The 14406-nt window shown below is 42.0% G+C and overlaps 1 protein-coding gene across 1 annotated transcript; it reads left to right on the top strand.

Moving 5' to 3' along the window:
* The first annotated feature begins 275 nt into the window (after positions 1-275).
* Positions 276-14234, top strand: supt6h (SPT6 homolog, histone chaperone and transcription elongation factor). The gene is made up of 37 exons (XM_026328086.1): positions 276-420; positions 1608-1718; positions 1804-1971; positions 2188-2261; positions 2417-2594; positions 2718-2799; positions 2883-3138; positions 3248-3349; positions 3514-3627; positions 3783-3872; positions 4093-4235; positions 4399-4544; positions 4657-4764; positions 4905-5185; positions 5304-5458; positions 5856-6051; positions 6232-6371; positions 6576-6693; positions 6801-6877; positions 6986-7121; positions 7301-7438; positions 7762-7929; positions 8027-8154; positions 8313-8520; positions 8753-8900; positions 9105-9247; positions 9339-9479; positions 9674-9869; positions 9978-10123; positions 10304-10396; positions 10496-10609; positions 10722-10846; positions 11212-11324; positions 11413-11490; positions 11588-11766; positions 12111-12379; positions 12610-14234. Exons 2-37 carry the CDS (start codon positions 1619-1621, stop codon positions 12800-12802), a joined length of 5244 nt encoding a protein of 1747 aa, XP_026183871.1. The 5' UTR covers positions 276-420; positions 1608-1618; the 3' UTR covers positions 12803-14234.
* Positions 14235-14406: the final 172 nt, after the last annotated feature.

The raw sequence follows: 14406 nt of genomic DNA, 5'->3' as shown, positions 1-14406 counted from the left end.
TGAAAGTGCTACACTGTCATAACGTGAAGTGTGGGAACCAGCGCCCCTAGCGACTCGGAGTGGTCACAAATTGTACTAGATTTTTAGTTTTAATTTTGAGTTTATTTGATATCGCTGTAAGGTATTTTTAATATATATGATAATCTGACAGTATATCCACAAAATAACGAGTGTTTTATATTTTGCATTCGTGTTTAATTGTTTAGTTCTGTGTCGGATCACGGTGCACCAGCAGGGGGCGTCACTTTGCAATTGAAAAGGTTAAAACTTCTCTCACAGCGTCCCGGAATTGTCATCACGCCGCTTGTTTTCGGCCATTTTTACAAAGTACAAGCTCCCTGAAACACAAAACACAACCCAGCCCCGTTATCAACGTTATCACCGTAAATATTTACGGAATATCTCTCCGCAGTGAGACGTGTAAGTCTATTTTCACCGTGGTCATTAGCGATGTTCACACCGTTGTGCTCAGTCTTGTTAGCAGTTAGCTGTGGGGTCTTACAAGCTAAAGCTAGGCTACGGCAATAACTACCGTTAGCCTGCGAAGTTGGCTCGGAGGCCTTTTCTACCACGACAGTTTGACTCGGTTGTTCTTTTCTTGTATTTTTTAGATTGTCGTGTTGAGCTCAGATGATACAACGTATAAACTGAACGCCGTGTACTTGGCAAAAATTGCTCGCTAGCTATCTTACAGTCGTAAATGGCTAGCGAGCAACGTTAGCCGAGTTGGTTGTGGCTACCTAAAACGGTACTGAGCAGAATTCCCAGTATAAATCATCTTTAATATTTGTCGATCTTTATCTCATCGCTTAAGTTAAAGATCTTATTGTGTCATATGGATAACCTTAGCTACTGTAAACTAAAAGCAAGTGAGGCGTTTGGTTGGTCGGTTCAGTCGATGTTGTGTGAATGCGCATTGCGACATCGTTTGGTGCTGTTGCTTTAGTTAAGCCTTTCATCTAAACCTGATTTTGTTGTAAAAATTCAACCGGGTGTGAGTGTGAAAAGCATCAGCAGGTCAAATTATTGTTAGTTACTATTTATGTTGGTTAACTTTCTTATAACGTCAAAACAGTTATGTGATGCCAAAATGCATGGCTTCCATGCGGGCCTATATTCATTTGCTTATTACCCCCTATCTATACTACTTATACTGCTTATTCTGCATATTGTTATATGTACTTGTATAATATTCACGCAATAGCCTACCTGTTACCCATGTAGGCTATTAAGTGTGTATTTTACATCGTAAATGACAGTACAGCACAGGTTATGCATAATCATACAGACTGGCATGTTTGTTCCTTTTCCCCCAATCTGTTAAAACACTCATGCTTTGTATTCAAACGTTGTTCAAACCCATAACACTTTATTTTAAATGCTTGTGAATGCTTACATAGTTTCTGTATTTGACTTATTGTAGACAGCCTGAAATAAAAAAAATTTTTCAGCTATAAACACGTTGAAGTGTGATATTAAAAGAAACTAGATATGAAGGAGTGGAATAGCAGCTACAGCAGGATGTAATATGTATTGTTGTAATACGAGTTGTTGTTAAAGAACAATGATTCTGACCAAGTTTGCTAATGGCATTTTGAATTTAACAGGAACAGCAGACATGTCAGACTTCATTGACAGTGAAGCTGAGGAGTCAGAGGAGGAGTTTGAAGAGAGAGACCTAAAGCCTAAAAAGACCCAGAGGTTTATGGAGGAAGATGGTAAGATGTTTAACTCTGAATCTATGTTTCAGAGTTGTAGCTTTTGATGTGTGCACCACTTACAGTACGTTTTGTTTTTCAACAGATGAAGAGGAAGAAGAGAACACAGAGGACCAGGATGAGCAAGGAAATTTACGTGGACTCATTGATGATGGCGAGGAGGAGGAGGAAGAGGAGGAGGAAGCTGACAAAAGTGCAAGTGGAGGGGCCAGTGACTCAGAGGAAGAAGTGAGGCATAGGCGTAAAAAACGAAGTAAGTCCGTTAAGTGTTTTTAAAGGGTGGCCACCATCATCGAGTTTTTGCAGGTTGTGATTGTTGCAGCTGTTCCACTAATTGAAAATATGGATTCTCAGTCACTCTGGTGTTAAAGTGCTAAATCTCACAAATAACAAAACATTGTGTTTACAGTGATAAAAGTGCAATATGTCTTGAAGTTGTTTCCTCTGATGGAGACTATTCTCTTTGCAGATTATGATGACTACCTGGATGATGATGATCTTGACCTAATTGAAGAAAACTTGGGTGTTAAAGTGAAAAGGAGGGTACGAATTATTTCTAATAGCTTTTTCTCTGTAGTTATGGTGTACATTTGTACTCTTAGCCTTTCACGTTAGGCCTGATTTTCCCACTTTTATCATTTTTTTGTGCCCTTAAAAACGTTTAAGCTAGCTGTGCTGATACTGTATCTGTGTCACAGAAGAAGAAATACGACCGTGTAAAAACACTGGATGACGATGAAGAGGATGATGATGAGAAGGACTTAATAGCAGATGAGATCTTTCATGGGGATGGTGAGGGTGAGCTGGAGGACGGCGAGGCTGTGGATGAGCCTCTCAATCAAGCAGATGATGATGAAGGAGAGGATGAGGAGTCAGGTAGGCCAGAAGAATTGTTCGATCTGTTTAAACTATTTCAACAGTTCAACTCACCCCCACACATGATTTTAAAATGACGTAATATAAATGTATTTGTTTTTAAACTTATATACTTTTCAACAGATATTGATGACTTTATTGTGGATGACGATGGCCAACCCATCACCAAAAAAAGGGGCAAGAAATTCTCAGGATACACAGATGCGTGAGTGTTGTTATTTATAGACCAAATTTAGTGTTATAGTCATAAAAATATAATCACTGTTATGTCTGTTCATCCTCCCGCAGAGCCCTCCAGGAGGCCCAGGAGATTTTTGGCGGCGACTTTGATTTTGCAGACTTTGATGCAGATGCTTACGACCAGGGTGAGGAGGAGGAAGAGGACCAGGATGAAGAGAGCTGGGACAGACCCAAGAAACAGACTAAGAGGAGATTGGGGAGGAAGAGCATCTTTGAGATCTACGAGCCCAGTGAGCTTGAAAGTAGTCACATGACTGACCAAGACAATGAGATTCGCTCTACTGACATGCCTGAGAGGTTCCAGGTATGTGTGTGTTTGTTAATCTATGATCCAGGCTCTTTGTACTCTTTTATTCTGTGTCTGCCTGATGTCAGTCTTAGTGCTTGTCTTGCTGACTCTGTCTTTCTTGTAGCTGCGATCCATCCCTGTTAAACCTGCTGAGGATGATGAGCTGGAAGAGGAAGCAGAGTGGATCTTCAGACATGGCTTCTCCACTCTTACTATATCTATGCAGGTGCGATTTAAAAAAAAAATTTTCTCCATACCTAATGATACTTGACTACACTCTCGATTTGTGGGACAAATATACTACTTAGAGTTACTAAGTATCTTAATACTTGGATTTATTGCCTGCTTATTATCTTTGAATTAATTTATTTTTTCTGTGATTGAAAACAGGAGAGCACAGATTATCTGGACAGAGGAACAACCACAAATTTCAGCAGGAAAGGCCCCAGCACAATAGCCAAAATCAAAGAGGCCCTCAACTTCATGAGGAACCAACAGTTTGAGGTACAGTGAGCTCACCTACCCATCTGATAAGCTTCATTCATCTGTTCCATTCCTTTCAAGTCAGTCTTAAACCATTAACAGTTTGTCAGTATATCTTTAAGAAAGTCTCCAAAATGTTTTGCTATTGTAAGGACCCATTTTATGTTTTGTTTTAGGTTCCATTTATAGCTTTCTACAGGAAAGAATATGTGGAACCTGAGTTAAACATCAATGACCTGTGGAAGGTGTGGCAGTGGGACGAAAAGGTAAAATGTCATTTCCTATATCACAGGAAATGGATAGAGTAGATCACAGACTAATTAAAGCAATCGTTAAAGTTAGAATAAAAGCATGAAGCATCTTGGTTCACACCTAATTCTTCAATAACTACATTTCAATAATATTATAAAATATTCATACTCATATGCTTCCATTATCTTGGCACTGCTGGTTTTGACTTGTACATTTTCATCCTTCACCCACAAGTGGACTCAACTGAAGACGCGCAAGCAGAACCTGACCCGTCTGTTTCAGAAGATGCAATCCTACCAATTTGAGCAGATTTCTGCTGACCCTGACAAACCACTGGCTGATGGCATCCGTCCTCTGGACACTGCTGATATGGAGAGGTACGTCTCAGTAAAACTGGGGGTCTAAGGCTGTACTGTATTCGGTTGTGATTGCACTAAACTAGGAACAATTACAGAATATTAACATAATGAAAGTATTATAGTGGTTGATTAAAAAACGATGCTGCTCATTCATTCAAGCCTCTTTTATCATTTTATCTAGGCTGAAAGATGTGCAGACCCTTGAAGAGCTGGGCGATGTGTACAATCACTTTCTGCTCTACTATGGCCGAGACATCCCCAAGATGCAGAATGCTGCCAAAGCCAACAAGAAGAAGCTCAAGAAGATTAAAGAAGTGTCAGAGGATGGTAAGATGTATCTGAATTGACAATTTCAGTAGATTTTTAGTTGTTTGACTTGGGTGTTTGACTTGTTTTAAAAGTTTCCTACGTGACTGATTGTGATGGATTGTCTCTGTAGGTGAAGAAGAAGAATTAGAGGTAGAAGAGGAAGAAGAACAGAAGGGACCAGACCTCAAGCTGGCGTCTCGTAGGGACATGTACAGCATCTGTCAGAGTGTAGGACTTGGTTAGTCTCCTTTTTTGACTCTGCACACAATCTGGCTTTCAGTATCACTACCACAGCCACAAAGCTTCATCCCTTGGACAGAGAACAGTACGTCCAACGCCTGCAATTCAATATCTTTTTGTGTTTCTTCCTTACTGCAGATGGCTTGGCTAAAAAGTTTGGGTTAACTCCAGAGCAGTTTGGAGAAAATCTGAGAGACAGTTACCAGCGTCATGAAACAGAGCAGTTCCCCGCTGAACCAGTAGAGCTGGCCAAAGATTATGTTTGCAGTCAGTTCTCCACTCCAGAGGCAGTGCTGGAAGGAACCAGGTACATGGTGGCCATGCAGATTGCTCGGGAACCACTGGTCAGACATGTTCTTCGGCAGACCTTTCAGGAAAGGGCTAAGATCAACACCAAACCTACAAAGAAGGGCAAAAAGGCAAGAAAGCATTTATTCATTTGGAAAACGGCAGCAAAAAAACTTTCGCAATTTGAAGAGTGTGCGCCAAGTATTGTGGTATTGTAAACTCACCCTGGCATTTGTTTACCTTCTGTAGGAGGTAGACGAGGCTCATTTTGCCTACTCCTTTAAATATCTTAAGAACAAGCCTGTAAAAGAGCTGACTGGGGATCAGTTCCTGAAGATGTGCCTGGCAGAAGACGAGGGGCTGCTTACCATTGACATCTGTATAGATCTTATAGGAGTCAAAGGGTAAGTACACTGACAACCAAAAAATGAAATTGGAAAAGATCTGATTGATGATGTTGGTCTGCCATCTCTGCATAGAATGATCTGTCCATACATTTGTTAAATATGTCATGATTCTCGACAGACCAATGATTAAGGGTATATCAACTCATCCAAATGAAGCGAATGATAAATATATATATAAACATGTTTTACCGTCAACATTTACCAAGCACAGGATCTTATGTTATTAACCTTTGTGCTGTTTTAGCATCTGTTTAGAAATCCAAGTTGAAATGTTTACATGTAGCTCTTGTTTTCATCCACATCCATGTCAGTAGCACATTTAAAACTCTGGAAAAATATGAAGGCATTTTTCTCACTCTCTGCTTCTCTCTGTGCTCCCTCTGCTTCTCTTCAGATATGCTGGCGACCAGACATACTTTGATGAGATTAAACAGTTCTACTACAGGGATGAGTTCAGTCACCAGGTGCAGGAGTGGAACAGGCAACGAACTTTAGCCATAGAGAGATCTCTCAATCAGTTCCTCTACCCTCAGATGGCCAAGGAGCTCAAGAGCAAACTGATCGCTGAGGCCAAAGAGAGCATTGTCAGGGTAATTTGCCATATCTGTGATATATTTCTATCTATTGTATTACTGCATTCTTGTATTCAACATTTGAAAAATGCTGGAACTAAACATTTGCAAAATCATTAAGTTATATGCTTCAATATTATTTTAAACTTAAAACTAATTTAAAGTCTGTTGTCTGCCATTTCCTCTTTCTTCTTCTAGTCCTGCTGTCGCCGGTTGTATAACTGGCTTAAAGTTGCCCCTTACAGGCCAGATCAGCAAGTTGAGGAAGACGACGATCTGATGGATGAGAGTCAGGGCAAAGGCATTCGTGTACTGGGTGTTGCCTATGCACCCAGCAGGTGTGTGCCCTACAGAATTTGTGTTTTCCCAGAAATGTCAGCAGCTTGGATAGTCAGTATTAACAGCACAGTGCTAACTTTTAAATATGGCAGATATACTGCATGCTTGAATACCTGTGTAGGACCAGGCAATTTTTGCTGCACAGATGACCAGATTACTTATGTAACAGGGTGTTTTCCTACATACACACTTTGCTCTGACAGAGATACACCAGTTTTCTGTGCTCTGATCAACGGGGAAGGTGAGGTGGTGGACTTCCTGCGTCTGCCCTACTTCATGAAGAGGAGGAATGCCTTTAGAGAAGAGGAGAGAGAGAGGAAGGTACAAAAAGAGAACTGAACTGTAAAGTCAACAGATGTTTTCCTGTTTTTGGAATGTTACTGATGCTCAGTTGTGTGTGTGTGTGTGTGTGTGTCCGCATTCTTCAGGCCAATGACATTGAAAATCTGAAGAAGTTTCTGTCCAGCAAAAAGCCTCATGTCGTAGCTGTGGCTGGTGAAAACCGGTAAGTAACTGATATCTTTAATATGTACTGGAAAGCTACATGAATTCTGTTGGAACAACATTTACAATTAGGAGAGTCAGAGTGTCACTGTTGAACATATGTGTACAGAGATGCTCAAATGATCATGGAGGACATTAAGAGGGCTATCAGCGAGCTTGAGCAAGAGTCCTCTCTGCCTGCTGTGGGAGTGGAACTTGTTGACAATGAATTGGCCACACTGTACATGAACAGCAAGAAGTCCGAGGTAAACGCTCACTATCCCATCCCTGCCATACAAAGACATATCAGTGCCTTCACTGTTCGACTATGGCAGCTAACCACAGCCAGTTTATTAACTGGTGGATTCAGAACATTTTTTTGGTATCTTCCAGTTTCCTTTTTATTGTTCATTTTCTCCTGACCCTCAGCTTTTTGTCTGTGCAGGTTGATTTTAGGGACTACCCTCCCCTGCTGCGACAGGCTGTGTCAATAGCCAGGAAGATCCAGGATCCCCTGGTGGAGTATGCTCAGGTCTGCAGTACTGATGATGACATCCTCTGCCTCAAAATGCACCCACTGCAGGTGAGAGTAGGAACAAACGTGGATATGTTTTGTTTTATCTCAATGTATGTATTTATTTCTCTATATTTTCGAAACATGATTTTTTACAAGTATCACAGACTGATTTACATTATTTCCTATGACATCACATCAGAATGAATTACTTCAGCATAGTGGTATAATTTTAGTGTTTTGGTGGTCTGATTTTTGGGGGTTGTGGTGTGTATGGTTTTTGAACATTTGACCATTATAGGGCAGAATATTATATAATTAATTAATATAACAGCTGTTTACAGTTTGTGATGTGAAGTGAACCTTCTAAAACCAATCCTCCTTGTTCTCAGGAACATGTGGTGAAGGAGGATTTGCTTTCTGCTCTTTACTGTGAATTCATCAATCGTGTCAATGAAGTTGGAGTAGATGTGAATAGGGCCATCGCTCATCCACACACTCAGAGCATGGTCCAATATGTCTGTGGTTTGGGACCCAGGAAGGGTTCCCACCTGCTCAAGGTATGCATATGTGCTGCTGTCAATGGCTTTCTGACATATCGGAGAATAGGATGCTTCTTCTGCTGATGTGATAACCATGGTCTTTATATTTGTGCAGATTCTGAAGCAGAACAATACTCGTCTGGAAAACAGAACCCAGCTGGTCACAATGTGTCACATGGGACCCAAGGTCTTTATTAACTGTGCAGGTTTCATCAAGATTGACACTGCTTCTCTTGGGGACAGGTTGGTACTAGGTTAAAGATCTGTTCTATGCTTAGACTATCCCGATGTTTCTCACAGGGTAAAATCTACCATTGTCAGCCAAGGCTGACCTGTCACTTCACCTGTTGGTGCTTATGTTAAATAACCATGATTTTTTTCTTCCCTCAATCTCTGCCCAGTACTGACTCCTACATTGAGGTTCTGGATGGATCTCGTGTCCATCCTGAGACATATGAGTGGGCTCGCAAGATGGCCGTGGATGCCCTTGAGTATGATGAGTCAGCAGAGGATGCCAACCCAGCCGGAGCTTTGGAGGAGATTTTGGAAAATCCAGAACGTCTCAAAGATCTGGACCTGGATGCCTTTGCTGAAGAGCTTGAGAGACAGGTCAGTGTGTGATGGCTTGGACTGTAACAGTATTTCACACACTCTGTATTCAAAATATTGCTTTTGAGAGATATACTACATTGAGGAATATGGTATTATCTTTTTTCTTTAATTTTGTTTTTGTTTTGTCAATGTAGTCCAGACAGAGAGACAAGTCAGAGCCCACAGTGTGTTTCAAGAACCTGTGAAGTTTGATCTTCTTTCTTGTTTGCTTTTTTCTTGGTCCTTTTAGGGTTACGGCAACAAGGGCATTACTCTGTATGATATACGTGCAGAGTTGAGCTGCAGGTACAAAGACCTGAGAGTTGCCTACAGAGTCCCCAATACTGAAGAGGTCTTCAACCTGCTCACCAAGGAGACTCCAGAGACCTTTTATATTGGTAATACACACTATACTGATTTACACATTCTTATACTTCACTAAAAATCAGTAGTAGTAGTTAATTCCTAACCAAGAGCACTGAGCGTAAGAAGCTGGTTCAGTAGTTGTGGCAAATGACCTATTCAAGGGAGTGATGATAATGAAGTAAGAGTCACAGGTGTAGCTAATATTTTGCCAATGGTTTTCTCTCGTTTTCTTCCAGGTAAGCTGATCACCAGTGTAGTAACTGGCATTGCTCACCGGCGGCCTCAGGGAGAGAGCTACGACCAGGCAATCCGTAATGATGCTACAGGGCTGTGGCAGTGTCCCTTCTGCCAGCAAGACAACTTCCCTGAACTCAGCGAGGTACCTGACATCCGACTGCTTCTCTTTCTATAACTTAATGTTAGAAACCAGCTGAGAGACAGACATATTTTGTTTTATTTCCCCATTTCAGGTCTGGAATCACTTTGACAGTGGTTCCTGTCCAGGTCAGGCCATTGGGGTCCGGACCAGATTAGATAACGGTGTCCAGGGATTCATTCCCACCAAATTTCTCAGTGATAAAGTGGTCAAACACCCCGAGGAGAGGGTCAAGGTGAAGTGTGTTTGTTGTTGTTATCTGTTGTGCTTTACTGAGACCTTTTTTCTGCTAAATTTGTTGCTGAGAGGTTCCAGTTGGTGTCACGCTAACCAGTCCTGATAGGTCTGTGATTAGTTGTTGCCTGTTTCTGTCTTTGCTGGCTTGTTTTTTTTTTAAAGACTTAATTGTTCATCATTCCCCTCCTTCAGGTGGGCATGACTGTTCACTGCCGCATCATGAAAATTGACATTGAGAAATTCAGTGTTGACCTTACATGTCGCACATCGGATTTGATGGATAAGGCCAATGAGTGGAAGCTCCCTAAGGACAGCTACTATGACTTTGACACAGAGTCCGAAGACCAAAAACATGATGAGGAGCTCAAAAAGAAACAACAGCGAACACGTTAGTACAGTAGCAGGATTAAAACAAGTGGCTAAAATAATGAGCTATACTGCTAATGAGGTAATTTTCTGTGCTCAATAATATTTTTTTCGGTCTCTGTCTCACCAGCATATATAAAGCGTGTCATTGCCCACCCCAACTTCCACAACATCAGTTTCAACCAGGCAGAGAAGATGATGGAGACCCTGGACCAGGGAGACTTGATCATCAGACCCAGCAGCAAGGGAGAGAACCACCTCACTGTCACCTGGAAAGTAAGAAACAGCGAGAGGATGATGAAATAAAAACTAGAATAAAAATAAAAATACATAGATACAGAAGAAAGTTTCAGTTTGGAAAATTAACAAATATACATGCAATAAGTACAATGCAGTTGTCTACTTGTTGTGTAGGAGTTTGTCTGACCCAGTCTGACTGTTTGTGTTGTTTCCCAGGTGGCTGATGGAATCTACCAGCATGTGGACGTGAGAGAAGAAGGCAAAGAGAATGCATTTAGCTTAGGGCACACTCTCTGGATCAATAATGAAGTAAGCTGTTCTCTCATATCTGCCTTCCAGTGAAGCCTGCAGACAGTTTGTGGTGAAAGCCCTGTGTTTTTGTGGCTGCTGTATGTTCTTTCTCTGCAGGAATTTGAAGATCTGGATGAAATCACAGCTCGGTACATTCAGCCAATGGCATCATTTGCCCGGGATCTACTGGGGCATAAGTACTTCCAGGAATGCAATGGAGGAAACAAGGAAGTAAATACTTACTGTCTTGAGCGTTGTGTAGTCTTTTTCAATATTTATCACATTGTGAAGGACAGAACTTTGTTCAAACTACCATGCCTCTGTTTGTGTTTTTCTCTGATAGAAAATGGAGGAGTTATTGATCAGGGCAAAGAGGGAGAAGCCCACTTTTATTCCTTACTTTATTTCAGCTTGTAAAGATCTCCCAGGAAAGTTTATACTGGGCTACCAGCCACGTGGAAAACCACGGTGAGCAGAAATGTTTTTGCCACTTATGTTTATTGATATATCATGGTGGAATGATGCCATTTTTTTGAAAATGTTAAACAAGCTAATTTTAAAACATATTTGTTAATGTTGCCTTTTTCCCAAAGCATCTGAAGCCCATATAAAAACCACTGAAAGGGCCAGCAATGCTGTTCAGTGCTATAAATGAATCACAGTGACATATGGTGACAGAGGCTCATATTTACAAATTTAAATCGTTCTGACTCATACCAAATTACTCCACTGCCCAGACATTTTTATTAGCTGTTCACAGGTTTGATTGACAGTAAAGTTCACATACCTGTAGAACTGACCATCTTTTTTTTTTTTTTTTTTTTTTTTACTAGGATTGAGTATGTCACCATCACCCCAGATGGCTTCCGCTACCGCTCACAGATATTTCCGACAGTAAACGGGCTATTCCGTTGGTTTAAGGATCATTACCAAGAGCCTGTTCCAGGTATAGAAGCAGTGTAATGATGATAGTGTATGTTACAACAGCTGAGCTATATTGTGGATTACTGTTGACATTTTCTTCCCTGTCAAAGGCATCACTCCTAGCAACAGCAGCCGTACTAGGACACCTGCATCCTTGAACGCCACCCCAGCCAATATCAACATCGCAGGTGAGTCTAATCCCGTACACATGAACTCTATTACTCAGCAAGCTAGGGTGGGTTGTAGTACATTTTACTACTTCTTAATGTTTTCTTTCCTCACTAGACTTGACGCGAGCTGTCAACTCCCTCCCACGCAACATGACCTCTCAGATGTTCAATGCCATCGCGGCAGTAACAGGCCAGGGCCAGAATCCCAACACCACCCCTGCACAGTGGGGCTCCAGCCAGTATGGCTACGGTGGCAGCACAGGAGGAGGAGGAGGCAGCTCCTCTGCCTATCATGTGAGTGCAGCTTCTTGTTTTGAGAATGTTGGCTCCTAACACACAAACATTTACTTTAGGTCTAAATAAATTGTGGCTGTCTGATTGAGAGGATACAAGATACAGATACATCAGATGTTGTGGTTGTGGTAAAAAGAAGGCTTTGTGAAACAGCTGAAAACACTACAAACATTCAGTTTGGAGCTAGACAGCTAATTAGCTGGTTAGCTGCTGCATATTAAACAGAATCAAAACCGTATAGTCCGTTTTCTTGACTGCAAAAAGTAATGACTAAATGTGAGATCAAACCTTTCATGTACCAATAACACAGAGCCCCATAGTCACCAGTATTTTGTCCACTGCAGGTATTTGCCACACCTCAGCAGCCCATAGCGACGCCCTTGATGACACCGAGCTATTCCTACACCACACCAAGCCAGCAGGCCATGGGCACGCCGCAGTACCCTGGCTCCACCCCACAGTCCTCACACTCTCACACACATGCCCATCCACATGGAAGCCACGTGTCACACCACAGCCACCATGGCCATCACAGCAGTCACCACGGCCACTCCTCGGGAACGCCGTCATCCTCCACCTCATCCAGAGGACGGACACCACAGCAGCAGCCAAAGTAAGTACATGGGGAGTATTAAAAATGCGGGTTAACAGCTTATTACTCCTCTATAGTCCCACCTCTTTGTATTTTACAGAATGTTTGATGCTGATGATTTTACAGCACCAAGTTCTGTTTTCTGCCATTAGATGGTGCTAAACCCACAGTGCACAACAGCCCACCATTCTATCTGTTGTCTTTTTAAACACTGCTTATCAACTGAAACACCAACTCCTCCCTCCCTGCAGGGCAAGTAGCAGCAACTCCTCCGCAGTGGACTGGGGGAAGATGGCGGAGCAGTGGCTGAAGGAGAAAGAAGCAGAGGGGCGGAAGAAAGCCCAGAGGATGACGCCACGACCATCGCCCAGCCCCATGATCGAGAGCACTCCCATGTCTATCGCTGGAGACGCCACACCCCTGCTGGATGAAATGGACCGATAGGACATGGAGGGGGGCGTCACTACACCCCCCCTACCCAACTCCATGCTTTGTACTGCTGCTGCATCTGGATAATCATTCACATTTGTCTCTCCCACAACCCATCAGCCCCTTCATCCAGCTGACCACTAGCTGGAGCTCTCTCCAACCAGCTCAGTGTTCATTCATATGTTCTCTCCACCTCCTTGTACTGTAGTTTGGTATCATGGCTCAAGTTCTTCCTTCCTCTGGTCCTCTTGTCTGCCCATCTCATCCCAAATGTTTCACGTCCCCACCTCCAGCCATCTGCTCTGGCTGCATAGTATTTTGTATAGGAAGACTAACACTGTATATGTCATGCAGAAGGTCAGTACAAAGACAAAAAACACTTGAGATATCTGACAGCAGTTACATATAGGATATGGACCTACACAGACTTTGTAAGACAAGCTGTCCTGCTCTCTTTGTTTTTGCAGTTGGTTTTAGTTGATCTGTGAATGGAGTTGCCAGAGGGGCACAGTTACAGTTTCCAGAACCCACCTTTCCATCTTTATAGGTGATAGATTTTTCACGAAGTTGCCAAAAGAGCACTTTGCCAAGCCAATTAGGAAATTTCATTTGTGTATGAGTTGCGTCAGAAAGAATAAAAGAATAAAGACTTCTTTTTTTTTCCTGTTTGAATCTTAAAGCCTCTGTATTTGACATCTATCAAAGTAAATACATCTGTGACTGTACATGCGGCAAGCGTGAGGGATGAGGCTGAACTAGACAAGACAAGAAAAATGAATTCAAGGAGAAATCTTAAGCTTGAGTCTCCGTCATATATGAGTTATTCAAGTTGTTTGGGCCACATGCTGTGTTATGATCAGCTGATTGCATTTAGGCTCATGTACATAGCCTCTGATGTATTGTTGACTTTAAAAACAGTCTGGGCCCATCCTGTGCTGCACCTGGGGTAATGGTGGTTGTGTCTGATGACTTCATGTCCAATGTGAGGCAGTGAAGACATTAGCTCATATTTTAAAGCAGTTGATTTTAGTAACGATATATACAAATTTTCCAAATCGGAGAATTGCGTCATGTCGAGCGGAGCATCCATGACCATTTGTCAGAGGGTCTTTTTTTTTATGTTTGCTCAAATTTGAATGTGTTCTGTCTTTCATGTTTGCAGTTGAGCGAGTGTTTCTCTTTTGACATTGGGTTATGATCTTTGCCGCCTTGTAGAATGTGATCTCATACTGCTGCTGCAAGTCAATCCCAGACAGTATCGCTTTACCCATCTATCATCTACAAACAAAAACAGGTTTGTTTCACAGCTAATAAGTGAGACTTTTGAGCAAGTTTAAAGTTTATCTAACACTATGAGCAGCAGAGAGTATCAAACTGACTTCCTATTGTGTTTATACTCCCAACTCTGTATAATATTCTGACCTGCACGCAGTTATTTCACTAGAATGAATATATGTTGAAAAAAACCCATTGAATCTTTTGTGATTGTACGGCAGTTTTCGGCCACTCTGCATCCTTATTGACTTAAGCGTTCAGTTTTTGGTTTCTGCTGCTGTGCCTCTGTGCCACAGTACAGACGAGCAGCACTGGTATTCAATGGTGTGCTTCATTTTTTGCAG

Source organism: Mastacembelus armatus, chromosome 14, assembly GCF_900324485.2.
Source record: "Mastacembelus armatus chromosome 14, fMasArm1.2, whole genome shotgun sequence".
Taxonomy (NCBI): Eukaryota; Metazoa; Chordata; class Actinopteri; order Synbranchiformes; family Mastacembelidae; genus Mastacembelus; species Mastacembelus armatus.
The sequence above is the reverse complement of the archived record's forward strand: the minus strand, read 5'-3'. Positions and strand labels throughout refer to the sequence as shown.

Excerpts from the sequence above, each read along its gene's own strand:
- supt6h (XM_026328086.1), top strand. The coding sequence starts at position 1,619 with ATGTCAGACTTCATTGACAGTGAAGCTGAGGAGTCAGAGGAGGAGTTT. Across the intron at positions 7,439-7,761 it reads TCAAAATGCACCCACTGCAG|GAACATGTGGTGAAGGAGGA; the intron begins GTGAGAGTAGGA and ends CCTTGTTCTCAG. Across the intron at positions 7,930-8,026 it reads AGGGTTCCCACCTGCTCAAG|ATTCTGAAGCAGAACAATAC; the intron begins GTATGCATATGT and ends ATATTTGTGCAG.